Source organism: Branchiostoma floridae, chromosome 14 (genome assembly GCF_000003815.2).
Source record: "Branchiostoma floridae strain S238N-H82 chromosome 14, Bfl_VNyyK, whole genome shotgun sequence".
Taxonomy (NCBI): Eukaryota; Metazoa; Chordata; class Leptocardii; order Amphioxiformes; family Branchiostomatidae; genus Branchiostoma; species Branchiostoma floridae.
The window spans coordinates 19882712-19899806 of NC_049992.1; the positions used below are offsets into that span (position 1 = coordinate 19882712).

General features: G+C 40.3%; 1 protein-coding gene across 1 annotated transcript; it reads right to left on the reverse strand.

Moving 5' to 3' along the window:
* Nucleotides 1-517: 517 nt before the first annotated feature.
* LOC118430493 (neurocalcin homolog) lies at nt 518-7838 on the reverse strand. The gene is made up of 2 exons (XM_035841401.1): nt 6738-7838; nt 518-1119 (listed from the first exon to the last, which is right to left on the reverse strand). Exons 1-2 carry the CDS (start codon nt 7170-7172, stop codon nt 841-843), a joined length of 714 nt encoding a protein of 237 aa, XP_035697294.1. The 5' UTR covers nt 7173-7838; the 3' UTR covers nt 518-840.
* Between the last annotated feature and the right edge of the window lie 9257 nt (nt 7839-17095).

Genomic DNA, 17095 nt, shown 5'->3' on the forward strand with positions numbered 1-17095 from the left:
GGTCTGTTGAAAGTGCTGTACTCATTTCATTGGTCCTCAGGTTTCCCAGCTACTATATAGAACGTTAGCACAAACAGATGCGTGGTTGGTAGATTATTCATAACGCACCAGTTTAGAAGGCAATTCGTACGCGTGAAACACTCCCACGGGTAAAGAGAACTACACTTTGACGACGAACGTTGATTTGAATTTTCTCAGCGTAATGTCAATCTTTAACATCCATCTCATCAACGGTGCCCAAAATTTGTCATCCAGCTTTGTCACCCACCATTTACGGGCGCCACCATGCGTCAACAGTTGGCACTACAGCTAACTCGCTGTCAGAGGTGTCAAGGAGCTCTTCTCAGCGGGCAGTGTAGATGCTGAATCGTGACTTTGACTATAGTGAAAATTGTATCTCAAATTTCCACGCTCAACTTAAGCACACTTCAGTTGATGGTGAAAGTTGGAATTCCCTAGCATTGTGTTTTAAAATTCAACACCGACCACAGCTGTGAAAAATGCAGACGCTGAGCCGCAATGAAACATGCCCATCAATGTCATTCACCAATCAAGGGCGCAACCATGCGTCAGCAGTTGATACTGCAGCTCACTCGTTTTCAGAGACGTAAGAGCTCATCCAAGCGGTCATTACAGTTGTTGACTGTCAAATTTACTGACACGTGAAAAATTGTGTCCCATATTTCCACGTATAGACTTTCAGCCGATGATGAACGTCAAAATTCAAGAGCATCCACAACTGTGCAAAAAGAATAGGCTGAGTTGCGGTGAAACGTGCCCACCAATGTCATGATCCACCAATCACGGGCGCCACCGTACGTTAGCAGTCGGTACTGCAGCTCAGTCGCTGTCCGAAGAATCAGACCCTATTCCCATATGTCCCGGCGGGCAGTGCAGGTGTTGGATTGCCACTGTGGTGGCACGCATCATCTCATCCTGCTGAAGCGTCAGCAAGTTTGGGTTCCTTCTGATGCCTTCCACGAATTCCCGCATCTGAAGTTTCCCGTCCCTGTCCTTGTCCAGATCATGGAAGATCCGGTCCACCATCTCCAACAGGGCCGGTTCCAAGTCGTCCAAGTCCTGACAAGTCGCTTCAGGAGACCGGAGCTCGATCACAAGCTGAAACGGCAATGAAACATCAATGTAGCGATACATTTACATCTTATCTAGACAACTCAGGGTAACTCCGACCTAGACAATTAAACACTACAAGCAATCCGTTACTGAACAATACCTTTTTCTTCTGACAACACATTTGATGACCACACAATATGAACATGCACTGCTGCAAATGCTGCCCAACATAGTCAACCTGACCTCTATCTCATTTTTTGTTGTTTTTATATTGAGTGTATTTAGTCACCGTTGGGGGGAGAATAGATCCCTTTAATGCTGATTTGCTTTGCTTTTATTTTGTAATTACTGTCTATTTATAAGAATGCTTTATGTACTTATTATTTGCTTATTTTTTATAGTTTATTTTAATTGTATGCTGGAGGTGTGGGCCTTCTAAAGAACGTACTATCCGGTTGCCCACATCTCTCAGATCTCATTCTGCGAATCTTGATAAATATACTTGTCATCCCTGCGAACTGTTGATAAACGGTTAGACATTGGCCTCTCCTTCAAAGCTTAACTTATTAGAACATTTCAAAACTTTCACGTGATCAGAATACAACTAAATGAGAATATTCATACGTATACTCCCGTGAACGGTTTCATCAGGTTGGTACGTCACCGAATAAAGAGACAATTCTGACTGGTTCACATTATTTAGCATATTCATACTTGTGGGATCATATACCACAGATGATAGTCATCTTTAAGAGCAATATTAATGTCCTTCAGAATATGTGTGTCAGAAGTATCGAGGGATGAATTCAACGGTTGATCGTGTGTAGGGTTGTATATAGGACTATTACTATAACTGCCATTGTGTAACGTTAGCCATCGCTCAAGCGGCGCCTTTAGAAATTGCAGTCACAGCGACAAAGAAAGGAACAAGTGAGGTCTACTTCCTACGACTGACAGTTTAAGATGTTGAAAAACTACCTCTTCGTCCCTGTGTCTAAGTACTACATTGGAACGTCAATACGTATCTTCACGGGTCGGCTTTGACTCTCGACTGGGGAGGTATGCTGAGGGCTGATACTGTAGCACATCTAGAGCCCTTGGCTAAGTATTCATTGCAAAGCTGCTGTTCACAATCATTATGCAGTAAACGAATGTAATACTGACATTACCGTCTACCTTATGATGATAAGCTGAATACTACAAGAACAAGGCGCTTAGAGAGGGGGAGACGTATAGCTGGATCATTAATCATTACGAATAAAGTATCCTTGATTTATGAAAAACTTGTGTATATCATAAGAAAGACCGATAACGACTTCAGGATGTTTCTACACCTACTGATGCAAACCCTGTAAATTGAAAGTACAAGAAACGTTGAAGAAAGCTGTCAATTAATTCCAATGTTCTAGAACAAGCAGAACTGTATTTTCTATGGACACAGAACAAAACTTTTATTTGCTTAAGAGTACAAAGAAACCATCCCTAAACAGAGACGGTGGGCGCCATAGACTTCCTACTACGTATGATCCGCTGCTCATGAGTCACATATGCTATCTACACCATATTTGTAGTGGACTGTTAATTTCATTCCTTGACAAAGAATGGAGCTGGTGAGTAAAAAATTTGGGTTAATTCAATTTTCGTGTTGGAAATTGCATTTCAACTTGTTCAATAATGACTTCTACCAGCACAGTTGAACTTTCAGGTTAGTCTCAATGTTAATAACGTCTAAGGATCGACTTTTTGTTAAGTATAAAAAAAGCCTCAGAAATCCTTTCTTGAGTGATGGAAATTACAGATCAACTTGTTCCAGAATGACTTCTACCAGCACAGATGAACTTTCAAGTTAGTCTCAATGTTGATAGCGTCTAAGGAGCAAATTTTTGTTAACTATTAAAAAAAGCTTCAGAAATCCTGTCTTGAGTGATGAATCACTTGCTTTAAGGAAGGGCAAGACGATTCGTCACACGATGCTGGACACAGCCATGGTTGGGTAACGACTAAGCTACCCGTAGTGAGGCCGGTTGGGTACAGCCGCCGTGCTTAGTTGTGATAAGGTACTCTCTGTATCATCACCGGACCGGATGGCTGCAGGTAATCTCCACAAGGCCATTATATGGTTCTCCGACAGATGAGCAGGCAGACAGGCATTTACCTGTTTTGCCTGACCTGCACATTACTTTTCATGGTGTAGGAGGTGTGTGCAATTCCTTCTCCACCCTCTAGTCTACTGGAGCACTAAGTCTCACAGGGACAGAAGTGTATGTTTGACACGTGTGAGACGGCTGCAGCAGATGCAGCTTTGTTGTTCAGAGTATCCGTCTCCTAGAAGGACTTCCGACCAAGGATGTAAGGAGTTCCTCCTACCCCCGACTCGTGTGCCATGGCGGGTGCGTCATGCCCGAACATGCCCCTAAGGCCTGTCTCGGCCATAAGGCCATACTGATTTTATTACATGGATGGCTTTCCCCTAGGCACCTCAAATATGATGCGAGCATGGGAAAGAAAAGCTATCCAAAGTGTCATTCATTACGAAATCTAAGTGGCCAGAAAGGTTCAACAACTGACTGAATACACAGAGGATGGTATGCCAACAAATGCATTCTTTATTTTGTTCCTTCTCATCTTTTGTTCTTTATTTAAATTTTACTCCGGGGTCAAAATACACTTTTCAGCTAGGTTATACTGATACATGTACACATGTTAAATTGAATACGATAGAGAAAATGACATGAATATCAGTTTTGCGATGCGATATTCTTTTCTGGAATTTACAACACATTTTTGGTTTTCTTGTAGCCTCTTCGTACGATTTAAAATAGTGTCACAAACGTTCATTTTGGAAGCTGACAAACGTTGATGTGCGCTCGGATATTATCCAATATACGTCAGTCCGGGATCACTTCGTGTCATTGTTACAAGTTCTTTCCGATTGAATGATACTGACACAATGTGCAGTTCACAATTCTTTATTTGCCACTCTCTCCAAGATGTTTCCAGTCTTCTCACCTGGATATCCAAGTCTAGACTCCCTTCTTCTGGACCTCCAGTCCAGACCGACCGTCTGACCTACTTTTTCCCAGACTACACCCATATCTGAACCAGAGCTGGTTCTCTAGCTTTTTGGGAGGTATTAAATACCTTACCAACTGCCTTTCTCTATAGCACTACTCTAGTCTCTATTCTAAACTCACAACAGCCACTGCCTCATAGCTTAGGGATTCCTTACCATATGATGATCTTACTTTTAGTTTGCGTTTAATGAAAGTACAGGTTATTGACATGCAATTTTAAAGGAGAATCCTGTATTAATTGTCCGTGAACAGAGGACAGTATTTCGTAGATTTGTAATAAACATGATATCTAATCTGCTGAGAAAAATGATACTTTCTAACGGAGACAGGCAGAGAGAAACAGAGAGAAATAGCCAGAGAGGGACAGAGAAAAATGAACACAGGTACATAAATCAGATAGATAATGAGAGAAAGAGATTGAGAGAAAGGCAGAGGACGGCAGAGAGAAGAGAGAGAGAAGAGAGAGGATGTGTGAGAGAGAGAGAGAGAGAGAGAGAGAGGGGGGGAGAGAGAGAGAGTGGGAGAGGGAGAGAGAAACAAGCCCTTTCGAAAATGTTCTGCCCAATGAATGAATACGAGGATTTCTACTTGTAATGATTAACAACTTGGTTGACCCGGAGAGAATCACCGGTGACCAATAAGTTCAGCTTAACTCCTTAATGCCCTGATTGATGCTCTTAACACCAGCGAAGTAAACTAAGACGAACAGCTAGTAAATCAAAGTCATCATCATGCAGGGAGCTCCTTTTCTTTCTTTGCAGACTGATGTTGTGCGATAAATTTGTTCTCAATGGCGGGAGATATTATTAGATTTGTTGTTTTGTTTAAACCTTCATTTATGCCTGACAAGCTCAACTCGGCCTGCAGGTTGCTTTTCATTGAGGTCATGAGGGAGGTAAGGGTCAGATGAACATGAAAGAGATACAGATTACATTGAGTCAGAACAAATATATCAACATATATCACTACATATACATGGTACAAAATATTATTAGAGTAAAAGCTCAGCATTCTTAGTCCCTGTCCGTTCATTTTGGTCATTTCTTTTACTTCGAGATGCTAAAAAGCGAGTCAGATCTGGAGCCGTACGTGTGTCTGACGGTAGGTTGTTCGAGAACTTTTAGCCGATGATAATCAGTATCTAGTTTTAAGAAGCAATCTATCTTTCTATTAATAAGTGTAACAGTAAACTGTTGATGGCACTGTACATATTGGGTGTAATTGTTAGTGGAGACGATCTAGAGTTAACGGTATAACATGCACAGTTTTTGGTTGAAAAAAAAACATTGGCTGTAAGCCAGCTTCCACATATCCACAAATCCCCTGGAGACTAAAGTGAACAAGGTGTTAATACATAAAAGCGGTCCTCGGTCGCTAGCTACTAGAGGACTCTCTAAAGGTGGTATCACACTTCACTTGGGGCACCGGTGTGACACTGCGGGGTTCGTTCCCTGCGGCACTGTTGTGTTATTTTCGTCGAACTTTTAAAAATTTAGATATTGCATGCGTTTTATGTAAAAGTATGAATAAGAAGACATCAAAATACACAAAAAGTAAGAAAATTCATTCTTTATCTCTGAAATTCGTTGAGTAATCTTTTAAACCCCGCAGTGCCGCACCGGTGCCCCAAGTGCAGTGAGATACCACCATAAGGGTCAATGGCGCCGCCCGACACGTTAGCATAACATGCCCTGATAATGCCAACTCGCTGTCATGGTAAATTAGGCATGAAGGTTGCATTTGAAAAATATGTATTCATGTTACAAGCTGTGTGTAAAATACACTTTGGAGTCACACAGTTTTACGCATATTTGGCAGACGCGCGCTGCTTAGCACAGAGAAAACAAAATGCGAGATTATAACCACTCACGAACAACTGTGATTGGTATTGGATGTCATGTTCCTGCAGTGGATGTCATTTGAAGACAAGAAAAATATCCAGACTATGCTGGATGTACAAAATAAGTAATAGAATGATAGATGCACCAACTACTTTCTTAAACCGGCTCAGACAAGAACCAAAAATATTCATGCCTTCAAGTACCAAAGTTTTCAACCAAGGATAGCTTCTAACGTTATCTGAACGTTCATCAGTTGCCTAATTATTAATATCAGTATGGACCTAGCCTTTTAGTATTAGTTTCGCAAAATTGTACACCAACTCCAGCTTTCAGTGTTTTCAACGGATTAAGGAAATAACTAAAATCTAGTTGGCCACGCAAGACAATTGTAGACAAATGCCGACAATACAACTTGTAGAAACGATTTGTTGAACGTGCCTAACAAGTGAATGAATCAATGAAGATCATAATTCCACATATACATCCCCAGTCGTAGGTACAGGTGACTGCAAAAAGAACAGTTTACAGATACTTTGTATATATAGTACAAGAATTATCATCTATTATTCACGACTTCTATTGCATAGATATTTGTGATGGTGGTAAATTGAAGTAAGAGCAGATATGCTGCATAATCAAAGGTTACTATTTTGCCCAAACTCAACAAAAGTATTAAAGAATATTTCTGTATCATTTGGTCTAAGAAAGCAATCAGTCACAGAATAGAAAACGAATAGAAAATGCTTACCTTGAGCACGTTGTACAGCTCGACTCTGGAGATCTCTCCATTGCCGTCCAGATCGTACATGTTGAACGCCCACTTCAGTTTCTCCACTACCGAACCCCTCAGGAGCGCACTCATGCCTGTCAGGTACTCTTTGAAGTCTACAGTCCCACTGCCATCCCTGTCGAATGCGCGAAAGATCCTCTTAGCCATCGCCATCTTTCTGCCCTTGTCTCCTGATGAAAAGAAAGCCACGTAGAAATGCACGAACTTCTCCTCGGTTAGGATCCCGTCCGGACAGTCGGTGAAGAAGAGCCGGTACCATTTCTTGACTTCGGATTCCCTGAAGTTGGTGATGCGCGTCAGGTGCTCCACGAGATGTCGTTTCTCACGTCTCCGCCGTCCGTCGTTTGTTCTCATTTCTATTTGGTCTTGTACTTTAGACAACAGACCTCCCATTTTCACCTAGCTAGCGACACAGCATCTAGTTGACTTTAAACGGCACATACAGTGCAACGACACATACAGTGCGACGACGCATACAACGTAGCGGCCCATACAGTGCAACGAAATCCGTCTCCCGTTGATTCCGTTGCTAACACGGCAGACTCCACATCAGACGAGTACTGAATCTTGAAAACGAAAACCAAACCCTCACAGAAATCTCCCGACGTCCATACAATAACGTAACAAGAGCGTTGTCAACAGAATGCAGCGGAATCTACTTCTGATACAGCATTGCAGAGATTCACATCCTGACCTGTGGCTTATATTAGTAGCGAAGCACGAAATAGAACGTGTTGACGGAAACCCTAATTTACATACTCAAATCATCAGAGTACACATAAGAGATAGCTGTGGGTCATGACGAAGACGATATGCATGTAGATGGACCATTCCTCTGTTGTTGTATGATCTAGTCCGAAGTCCAGAACCTCTGATGATCGATCATGAGGAGAGAAAGCAATCCCACAAAAGCGAGGGGATTGAACGGTCGTTACCGGAAAATTGCTGTTCCTGTGTGTACCGCTTTGAAGCGAGGCAACCAGGCAAGATCAGCTTAAGAACCGCGAGGGTAAGTACGGCCCTAGGTGCTAGCAAGCACCGGAACTACATCCCTATATAGCTACAGCAAAGCAATGTGACGTCAGCGGCCACGAAGCAGGGCATTCATCCGGCTCAAAGCCTGTCTTCTGAGTAAGTAGTGTGACTCAAAACAGATTGGAGTTTTCATCCGTAGCAGCAAGGCGCTCTCAGCCTAAGCTGCACTGTGTAGGATTTATCCCCCAAAAAATAAACTGTTCTCGAGAACAAAACATTCATGGGAATGACATGTACAACCACTTTTCAGCATATTTGCACCACTGTTTCAAATATCCGGTGTTTTTGAACTGTGCCCCCCCCCCCAAAAAAAAATAAAAAATAAAATAAAAAACTAAGATGGGCAATGTCCACTGAATAATAAGACCAACAGAAATTAGCTAGACCCTCCTGGTGTAAGGACAACATATTATACACTGGTAGTTCCCCTAGGGTGATTTTAAGAGTTACAGCATTCTGACAAGATAACAACAGATGTCATCCACCTGAAGACCTCATTCTTTGTAATATTAATATCTTTTCCCATGAGAGTAGAATACGTAGTGCAGCTTTAACCTAAGCTATATTAAAGGTCAATCTGTGAAGCACATGTAATCGTTAATCTCTATATTCCGGTATCAAATGACGTTTGTACGTACGAAGGTACTAGTTACGACTCGGTTGTAGCAATAACAGAAGAGCTTAACAACGTATAGAAGGCATTTGGTCACCATAATTGTCTATACTAGACATGCACATTCCAAGACATTACATATCATGTTTGTATTAATGGTCATGGTACAATAACTAGCACCCATCCATTTAAAACATCATCCGAAACTTTCAACTTGAGTGGGCCGCTTTATGTATTTTGCTTATGTTTGTATGTTTTAAAAAATCAAACATACACCGGACACCGATAACTAAATGCGTTACCTTCATACAGTGTAATATTAGAGTAATAGTTGTTGTAAAATCTTTGCCATCTTGAATTCATTCAAAGCTTTTAACAGGCAGCTACGTTTAAAGAGGCGTGTGAAACAAGTTGTATCTATTGAGTGTTGCATAGTTTACACGATAAATAGATGGAAATAGATATAGTGGTACGTTGTGCTTTTATCCTCTTCGTAAGGTAGTAATGGCAAGACAGACAAGATAACGACGTATGGACCTGATTGACTGTACTCTAAGGTGATCATTGTTAAAAGGTTAAACGATACCATTATTGGCCACCTGAGGCCTAGGAAAAACTGTATTTCCTGTTTCAGTCCTGAAGAAATAGTCAGTAGGTAAAGAAAAATTCTAAAGATGTCTTTATACTTTGGCCCAAACTCAAGTGCTACAATACAGTTCAAGAAATAAAAACTGAAATGCATGAGGACACTTATATAAATCATTTAACATCAAACTTGATATTTGTGCATATTGGTTAAAAATCTGTGGATACATTTCTCTATTATTAGATAGGCCTAGCATTTTTTTAAATACACTGGGAAGCAGACTAAATAAAAATTCTTGCTTGGAACTATAAGTGCTATCTCATTGCACTTGGGGCACCGGTGCGGCACTGCGGGGTTCATTCATGGCGGCACAGTTGTGCTATTTTCGCCGATTTTGGATATGGTGTAATACGTAAAAGTATGACTTAGAAGACAACAAAATGCACAAAGCGTAAGAAAATTCGTTCTTTATCTCTGAAATTTGTTGAGTAATCTTTCGAACCCCACAGTGCCGCAATAAGATACCACCTTATGTGACTCCATTTCCCACCTCAAAAAAGGTCGGCAGGTTTTTTCTAGGATCGGACGGGAAACAGGAAACAGAACATTTTTCCCTAGGCCTAATAGATATTAAGATTAGATATGAAAGAACTAACAGGTCCCAATGCAATGCTCTGATTACCATGGTCACATTATGTTAATGATTGTGGAGGCGTTAGGTTTGCTGGTTTCAATGCATGAATTTGATGTGATCGATGGGACTGTTTACATTTGTATGGGTGTAATACACCTCTCTCACGCGACGGCCATGATTAGATCTAACCGAGGTCAATGAGGCAAACAAAAGACATCATAGTGAGCAGTTTAATCAATGATATAACATGGCAACTAGGAAATCGACCAATAAAGAAATGTCTCCATGTCCGTCAAATATTTGCATTTCTATGTTTTTATTTTGCATATAAGGGACTATGGGATCAGTCTAACCTACTCTAATGTAGTACAGCCCTAGTACAGGCTGGCAGACAGAAAAAAAAAGTTTAGAAATGTGAACTACGCGGCTCATTAGTATCATTCCAGTCTATGTGGCAGGTGAGCACTATAAATATAATACGAGTTAAGTTGACTAGAGTAATTTCAAATTGACTCCCGGTGACGTCATTCAATCTACTATCTCGCCTATGTCTGGTGTAAAAGAATACGTACAAAATAGATAGATTGCACAAAAAGCACTTTAACCGCGGGTTGTTAGATCGAAACCGATACAAAGCTTCTATTTCAGGTAGATGTATTCTGTTGCCTGTTATTCTATATCTTCACATTTGTTCTGTTTTGTCTAAAGTGCCTTTGCGACCATTTGAAAACGTAAGCAAACGTTCTCGCGTCCAAAATAGTGCAGGCGCCATAGTGGAAAATTTTCTATCACCAGAAAACCAGCACAAGCCAGTTGTCAGTCGTATATCACTAATGATAATGGCATAGTAACTGATATAGAAAAGGCACGTAGGCAAAAATAAAACCGAGCCGTTGAAGGCAAGCCTGAGTCTTGTGTTTGCGGTTGAAAACTTAGAATCAGTGTTGTGCCCGTGGGAAAGGCACTTAACACATATTGTATCACTAGACACAACTCTTAGCTGAAACCGAGTACCTATGCCGTCGGATGGGACGTTAAAGCCCGAGGTTTGGTGTTTGAGGGGATCAACACCTCGAGCTTCAGAAGATCGATAGTCTACCTTGGATTTAATGTATGCAACAAGCTACCGCCAGTCACACGTACGGCTCCAAATCTGACCTGCTTTAACATGATTTTGTTTGCTTGAAACTTTATTTATTAATGGGCCTGCATGCCGATTTTCGCTGAGGTTATGAGGAGGGTAATTACACAAAACGTACGATAATTCGTCCTTTATTCCTAAAATTCATTGAGTAATCTTTTAAACCCCGCAGTGCCGCAACGGTGCCCAAAGTACAGTGAGATACCACCTTTACTCAGGATGTGCCTATACTGTGCTATAGTGGGCATGCTACGCCGGTCACGGCCTGATATGGAGTCCGCAAATGGACTAATGGTACAAGAAGCAGGCACAGTTCAGAGGAGGACGCCACTTGTGTGCATTTAGAGACTTTGATGTAGAGGACCTGATGACCACCCCTCACACCCACTCACTCTTCAGACCTGTCAAAAAATCCACCTGGGAAAATCTACCTGTCTACCATGACGTCACCTTTGTGTGCCTTAGCACCTGAGGCAGGTATGGGTTTGAATTCGTCGATTTACTTGACAGCTCCCCCAAACTAAAGTAGGTAAATACCCAAAAGATTGGATCGGTTCATTGGAAAAGGCGCTAAAACCCACGACTAGCTCCCTGTGATTGTATCAACATATTAGAGATTCACGCTTCGTGGTACCACATATATGTGGTTCAGAAAGTAGAATTTGAAGTCTTTATTCCTATTTCGTAGTTCGTGGTTTACCATGGGAACCGTTCAGCTCACTTTTTGTTGCGTCAATAAAGATTCTGCGACCCCCTAAAACTAACACCGACTGGTCTTTAGGCTACCTGTTATGTAAAAATACATAAATGGTACTTTTCATTTAATATTGGCAACCCTATTTGCATAACAGCACGCTGAATGTTGTTTTTACGAAATGACGTTGTCCGAACCAAAATTATTTTGATGTAGGAGAATTTATTTACACAACCAGTTTGTACACCATCCTCAGAGCTCCTAACTGCATGCATGCAGTTCTGTTTCTCGTCTCTATATTAATGTAGGTGGCGCTTTTGCTGCGACACAATCCCAAACGTGGCTAAGTCTGTATCCCCCCTCGTACCTTTTTATCATGGGGTTATTATTATTTTAGATACGCGAAACGAGATCCCAAAGTCCCTTCTCGTTATATATACATCTAACATATATATATATATATATATCAGTGGAGTAGCTGACTTTAAAACGATGCCAATGACCAATTACACAACCACAGTTCTAGACCGAATGGAGCGCAAACTAATTTTCACTGCTGTTTCATGTTCATGCTATCCTGGGTAAACTAAAAACATAAAAAAATACTGATTCCCATCTGGGTTTCAGGCTATACGGCTCTCTCTCAATGCCAATACAGCTTCTACTTCGATCGTAAAGAATCGTTTGATGGGTGGAATATATGAGGTGATAACGGAAGATAGATCGCAGAGGAGGTGCGTTATGCTGCATATGCCATTTGGGACTACAGACGAACGAAAATACAACTGGAACCGCCACTCTACAGCGATCACTAAAACCGTCTTTTCTTGTCACGGAGACTGAAGTATCTAGGTAATTACCAATTCGTGATGGTTGGAAAGCCAAAAATGGCTGTAGTTCTTCATTTCCAATGTGCCTTTATTGTAATTCTTCGCTCTTATCTCTGAAAGACAACCCATATCTCAGAGATCATTGACAAGAGTTCTTCTTCTATTTTTCCATACGGGATAAAAATGTGCGAATACCCGAATGGGTGCGGATATCGATGTATGTGTTAAAGTCAATACGTTCTAGGGCAGAAAACCGACGAGCAAAGTTTCGGGCTATTCTTTTTTGGGACGGCCTTTTCAAATATTCTTCTTTGGGACGGCCTTTTCAATGGGAAATCTCTCTGTCATCTGGCCTTTCGCAGAAGGCAGAACAAATGATATACGTGCAATCGTAAATTTTACTTTGGCAGCGGTTTAGTTTGATATTTGCGACTCTGCGACCCAAGGTCACAACTCTTCGCAGAACTTCCACAAAACATTCGCTCTCTGTGGAACGTTCTTGAGCTTGAGAAAGTCGATAAAGGTTAGACATCCAGGAAATAAGACGTGCCAAAATTTGCAAAAAGAAGCTACTCAATAGCGCTACTAAGCTCAACGCAGCTACTCGATATGATTTGGGAAACGGTCAGACGTTTCAGATAGCATCCACTGAAGAGATAGTGTCGAAGAGCAAGTTTTATATCATGACTATAATTGATATGCAAAGGAGTTGAAGACGTTTTTTGGCAGTCCAATAGTAAGACCTATATGCTACTGTAGAAATAGAAGTAAAGGAGGAATGAACTTTTGATTACTGCGACGATTTAATCAGATAAAAGTTGGCCAACCAAGTCCAAAAAAATAAATCAAACATGCTCTTGTCATTTTTGTCAAAGTTCTTAAAGTTTAAGATAAAGCAGTCTTCTTTTACACAACCAGTTAATCTCACATGACGTCGACGCCTGTCAAACATCTTCCTCAGAGCCTCCTCAGATGTCTGACAGCCATCGAAACGTCAGCTATGGTGAGATAAAGTGGTTGTGTAAAAGAAAACTCCTATATCCTATGATCTACCAACCTGATGAAGTTATTTTCGGGAGTTCTTAAGGTTTGTCTGCAACGAAATGTTTTCACATGGCTTTTGAATTCTAGCAAGATGAATGTGCATATGCCAGGATAAGAATCACCCAATAGCAGCATTGAAAATGACGAGCTCCTATGGTTCGAATAGCCACGAGCACTGACGGACCTGATATGCAATACGTACGTACTCAATTCCAGCATCTGTTGTCGTATCTAATCCCACGGGTTTCTATTGGAGACAGGCCGTACTGACCTTCGGCTTCCCTATCGAACCCAGTCATATCTGACTAAGCCCTCTTCGCCTCACGCATTTGTTCACAACTATGAGATAGTAGTACTCAGTACACTGAATACTGAATACTGCCATAGTATACAAAGGGATTTTGTACATATTATAAAGCGTATTTCGAGAGAGGAATAGTAGCCAAGAAGACTGGCCAATATGTCAACTGAAAGTGCGCAAGAAATAGAAACTACATATGTATCTAGTTCGTTTTTTATACCACAGCAAACACAAGATATAAGAAATAACATATAACGTATAATGTTAAGCAAATAGATGTCTTGAAATACTTATCATGTTGGATTTTGACAAAAGCATTCTGGCACATGTAGAATATATGACGAATATAAAATCAGTCGTTGGCGTCAATGATGATAATGGATGTGATTTCAAGCAACAAAATATTATAGTAAAGTGAAGAAGACCTTTATTGTACGTTTCTTCTCTTACAAGATAGGTACAGGCATGTGATAAAGATCTAAGTAGTTCTAAATAATATAGTTATAACAACAAGATTTGTAAGAACGTGTTATCTTACTAAATTTACAGGCAACTACAAAGTCTAATGTAAATGTACGCTAGTATATACAGGCTCAAGTTCCTATCGCGTCAGTTATCAATTTACTTTAGCAAAAAAAACTCAGTATAACGTCATATTGCCCTTGGTCATATTTCAATGTTAATTATAGCATTCGAATGAAAAATAATATTTCATGTCCCCGTTTCCTTATGACTGATACTATTGCCAACACATTTGACAGCAATAGTACATAATGATACCCCAAAAATAGGCTCTTTACTGTAATCAATGAGAAACATATATGGCCTTACATCTCTCGCCAGTTGCAAGGCTGCGTTACGCAATGCATTGGAGATACCAGAATGCATTTTGAAATGAGTGACAGAATCCTCTATAGTCCATGTAATAAGAAACATCCAAATGTCAAGGACAACTTAAAGACTACACTCAAGAAAGTCAGTAATGCATAGAGGCGTCCTCGAGTCTAAGTCGACTTCCTTTGGAGAATTTGGCAACAGACTTTCATTGATGATTAAACTCTTCGTCAGAACATCTGCATCAATCATACAGAGAAAAAAATCATTTATTTTGATTCGGAGCTGCACTACAGATTTTCACGTACGCATTGAAGCTGTTTCATCAGCCACAGTTAGTAAAGTTATGGGTGACATTCGCCCGCTCATTGATCTTCTTCATTAGAGATGGTCATTTCAATTCAACATTACCAAAAATTACCCAAATGAGCTAGTATGTTGTGTTGCAGCCTAATGGTTGTGACACTTGCGAGGTAGCCAGGTCTGTAGTTATAGTATAGTGAAACTTATTGGATAGTTATAAAAGTGGTACCATATTGAAGCCAAGACGTGCAGAAAGTGGCACTAGTGCGGTATCACTTACCAAAGCCATGGCTATTAGGGCCATAATTACTATCGAACTAAAGTTTAGCTCCACTTCTTAACCTATATGTACCGTCGTGGCTATATGTCCCTCACTAGGGCTAGGTACTGGTACGGTGTACTTGTACAAAACCGTTTTTTTTTCTTATAGGACCGGTCCAGAAAAAAAAGACCTAAAAGAAATCGGTGTACCGGATGTTGGACCTTTTGGAAAATTAACAGATTATTTGATCAGGCATGCACACGTTTTGGGGCTTACCGTTCATACTCTATAGTCATTTCTACCAACTTGAAGTTTGTATTTAATGGTACAGAGGCAACTAGCTTTGTAGGATTTTAAAACATCAATGGGTATCGAATATTCCACAAAACAGATTTCTTTGTAGCGAAATGGACCATTGTTTTGAGTATCGTCCATTCACAAGTTTTCACATACTGAATCAGGTCCAGGTTCAGGTCCGGACACGATCCTCTGGACCTGAACCGGACCTGGATCTTTTGTACCGGTACCCACTCCTATCCATCCACGGTGATCCCTCACTATTGTCACTTCTAAAAGTAGAATTGAGGCTACCACGCGATAAATTTCCCAGTTTGGTGCTTTCTCGTCATGTTTATCATCTCAGGTCGATTTTATTGAGCGCGCTGATGTCATCCATGACATTCACTTTCACTTGATGTTACATTAGCTACAAAGGAAGACACTAATTAAGGGCTAATATATCTATTAGTCTTTCAAAAGACGTTATAAATCTCAGGCGTGGCAGAAAGGAAATATTTCAAGTTTTATTTATTTATTTATTTATTGATCTTTAGGGTAGTCCCTTCAGTTAACGTAGTAACTGATTTCCAAGGGGGCCCTATAAGAATAATAATAACTCAAAGTACAAAAGATAACTACTAACATAGGATTGAACATAACAAAGCAATAATCCAATTCGGGTTTGTAAATCATATAAGCAACTTAGGAACACTCAAAAGAATAACAACTCATACTTAATAACAAAAACAACTCAAGATCGCAAACTCATAGGACCTAGTATACATACACGTGATGATCTCAAAGAACTTTAATAATAACGTTTCTAATACATATATATCATATAGGGGCATACTTGTAAGGGATTCTTTCGTGTGAAATGAAAGTAATCTTCATGTCTTTATTGATGGCATAGCTCACGACCATTTCATTGTTTTTCTAGTTCCTGCAAAAATAAATTGTTTCTAAGCTTAGAAATCAAAATATTTCGTTTTGCTACAATAGGATATACGAGGCAATAGAAGAACGAAGGTCATCATTTTTGGATGTGGCACTCAATTCTTCATGATAATACTGTAAATGCATTACAGCAGATCCTATCTACAATATTCTGACAATACAAAAACAATTTTATTTGTTATGGATGAAAAGAGTCATCAGGTCATAAGCCCCAATGACCCTCACTGTCGTTAGGCAGTTATCAAAGATGGCGGGTGGTTACAGGAAACATGTGATGAATGTCTTCTACTGAGTCGATAGAGACAATCATACTTCTTTTTTTTTAATCATATTTTATCAAAGATGGCGAGTTAGCAGTTATCAAACATTATTAGTAGAAACGGACATATGATGAATGTTTTCCACTGAATTGGTAGCGACAATCATCATCATTTATATCATATCTCTTTTAATATTTTCATTCGCAAGATGACTCATAAGAATGATCACTTATGACATAAAACAATGTAAAACTGATTGTCCTCTGACGTACAGGACTGCTACCCAGGGGCTATGAACATGAGCGTAAAGGTGGTATCTCACTGCACTTGGAGAACCTGCGCGGCACTGCAGGGTTCATTCACTGCGGCACTGTTGTGTTATTTTCGTCAATTTCTTTTAAACTTTATATATTGTGTATTAAGTAAAAGTATGACTAAGAAAACAACAAAATACACAAAACGTAAGAAATGTGTTATTCTTTTATGATATTCGTTGAGTATCTTTCGGGTCCGCAGTGCCGCACCGGTGCCCCAAGTGCAGTG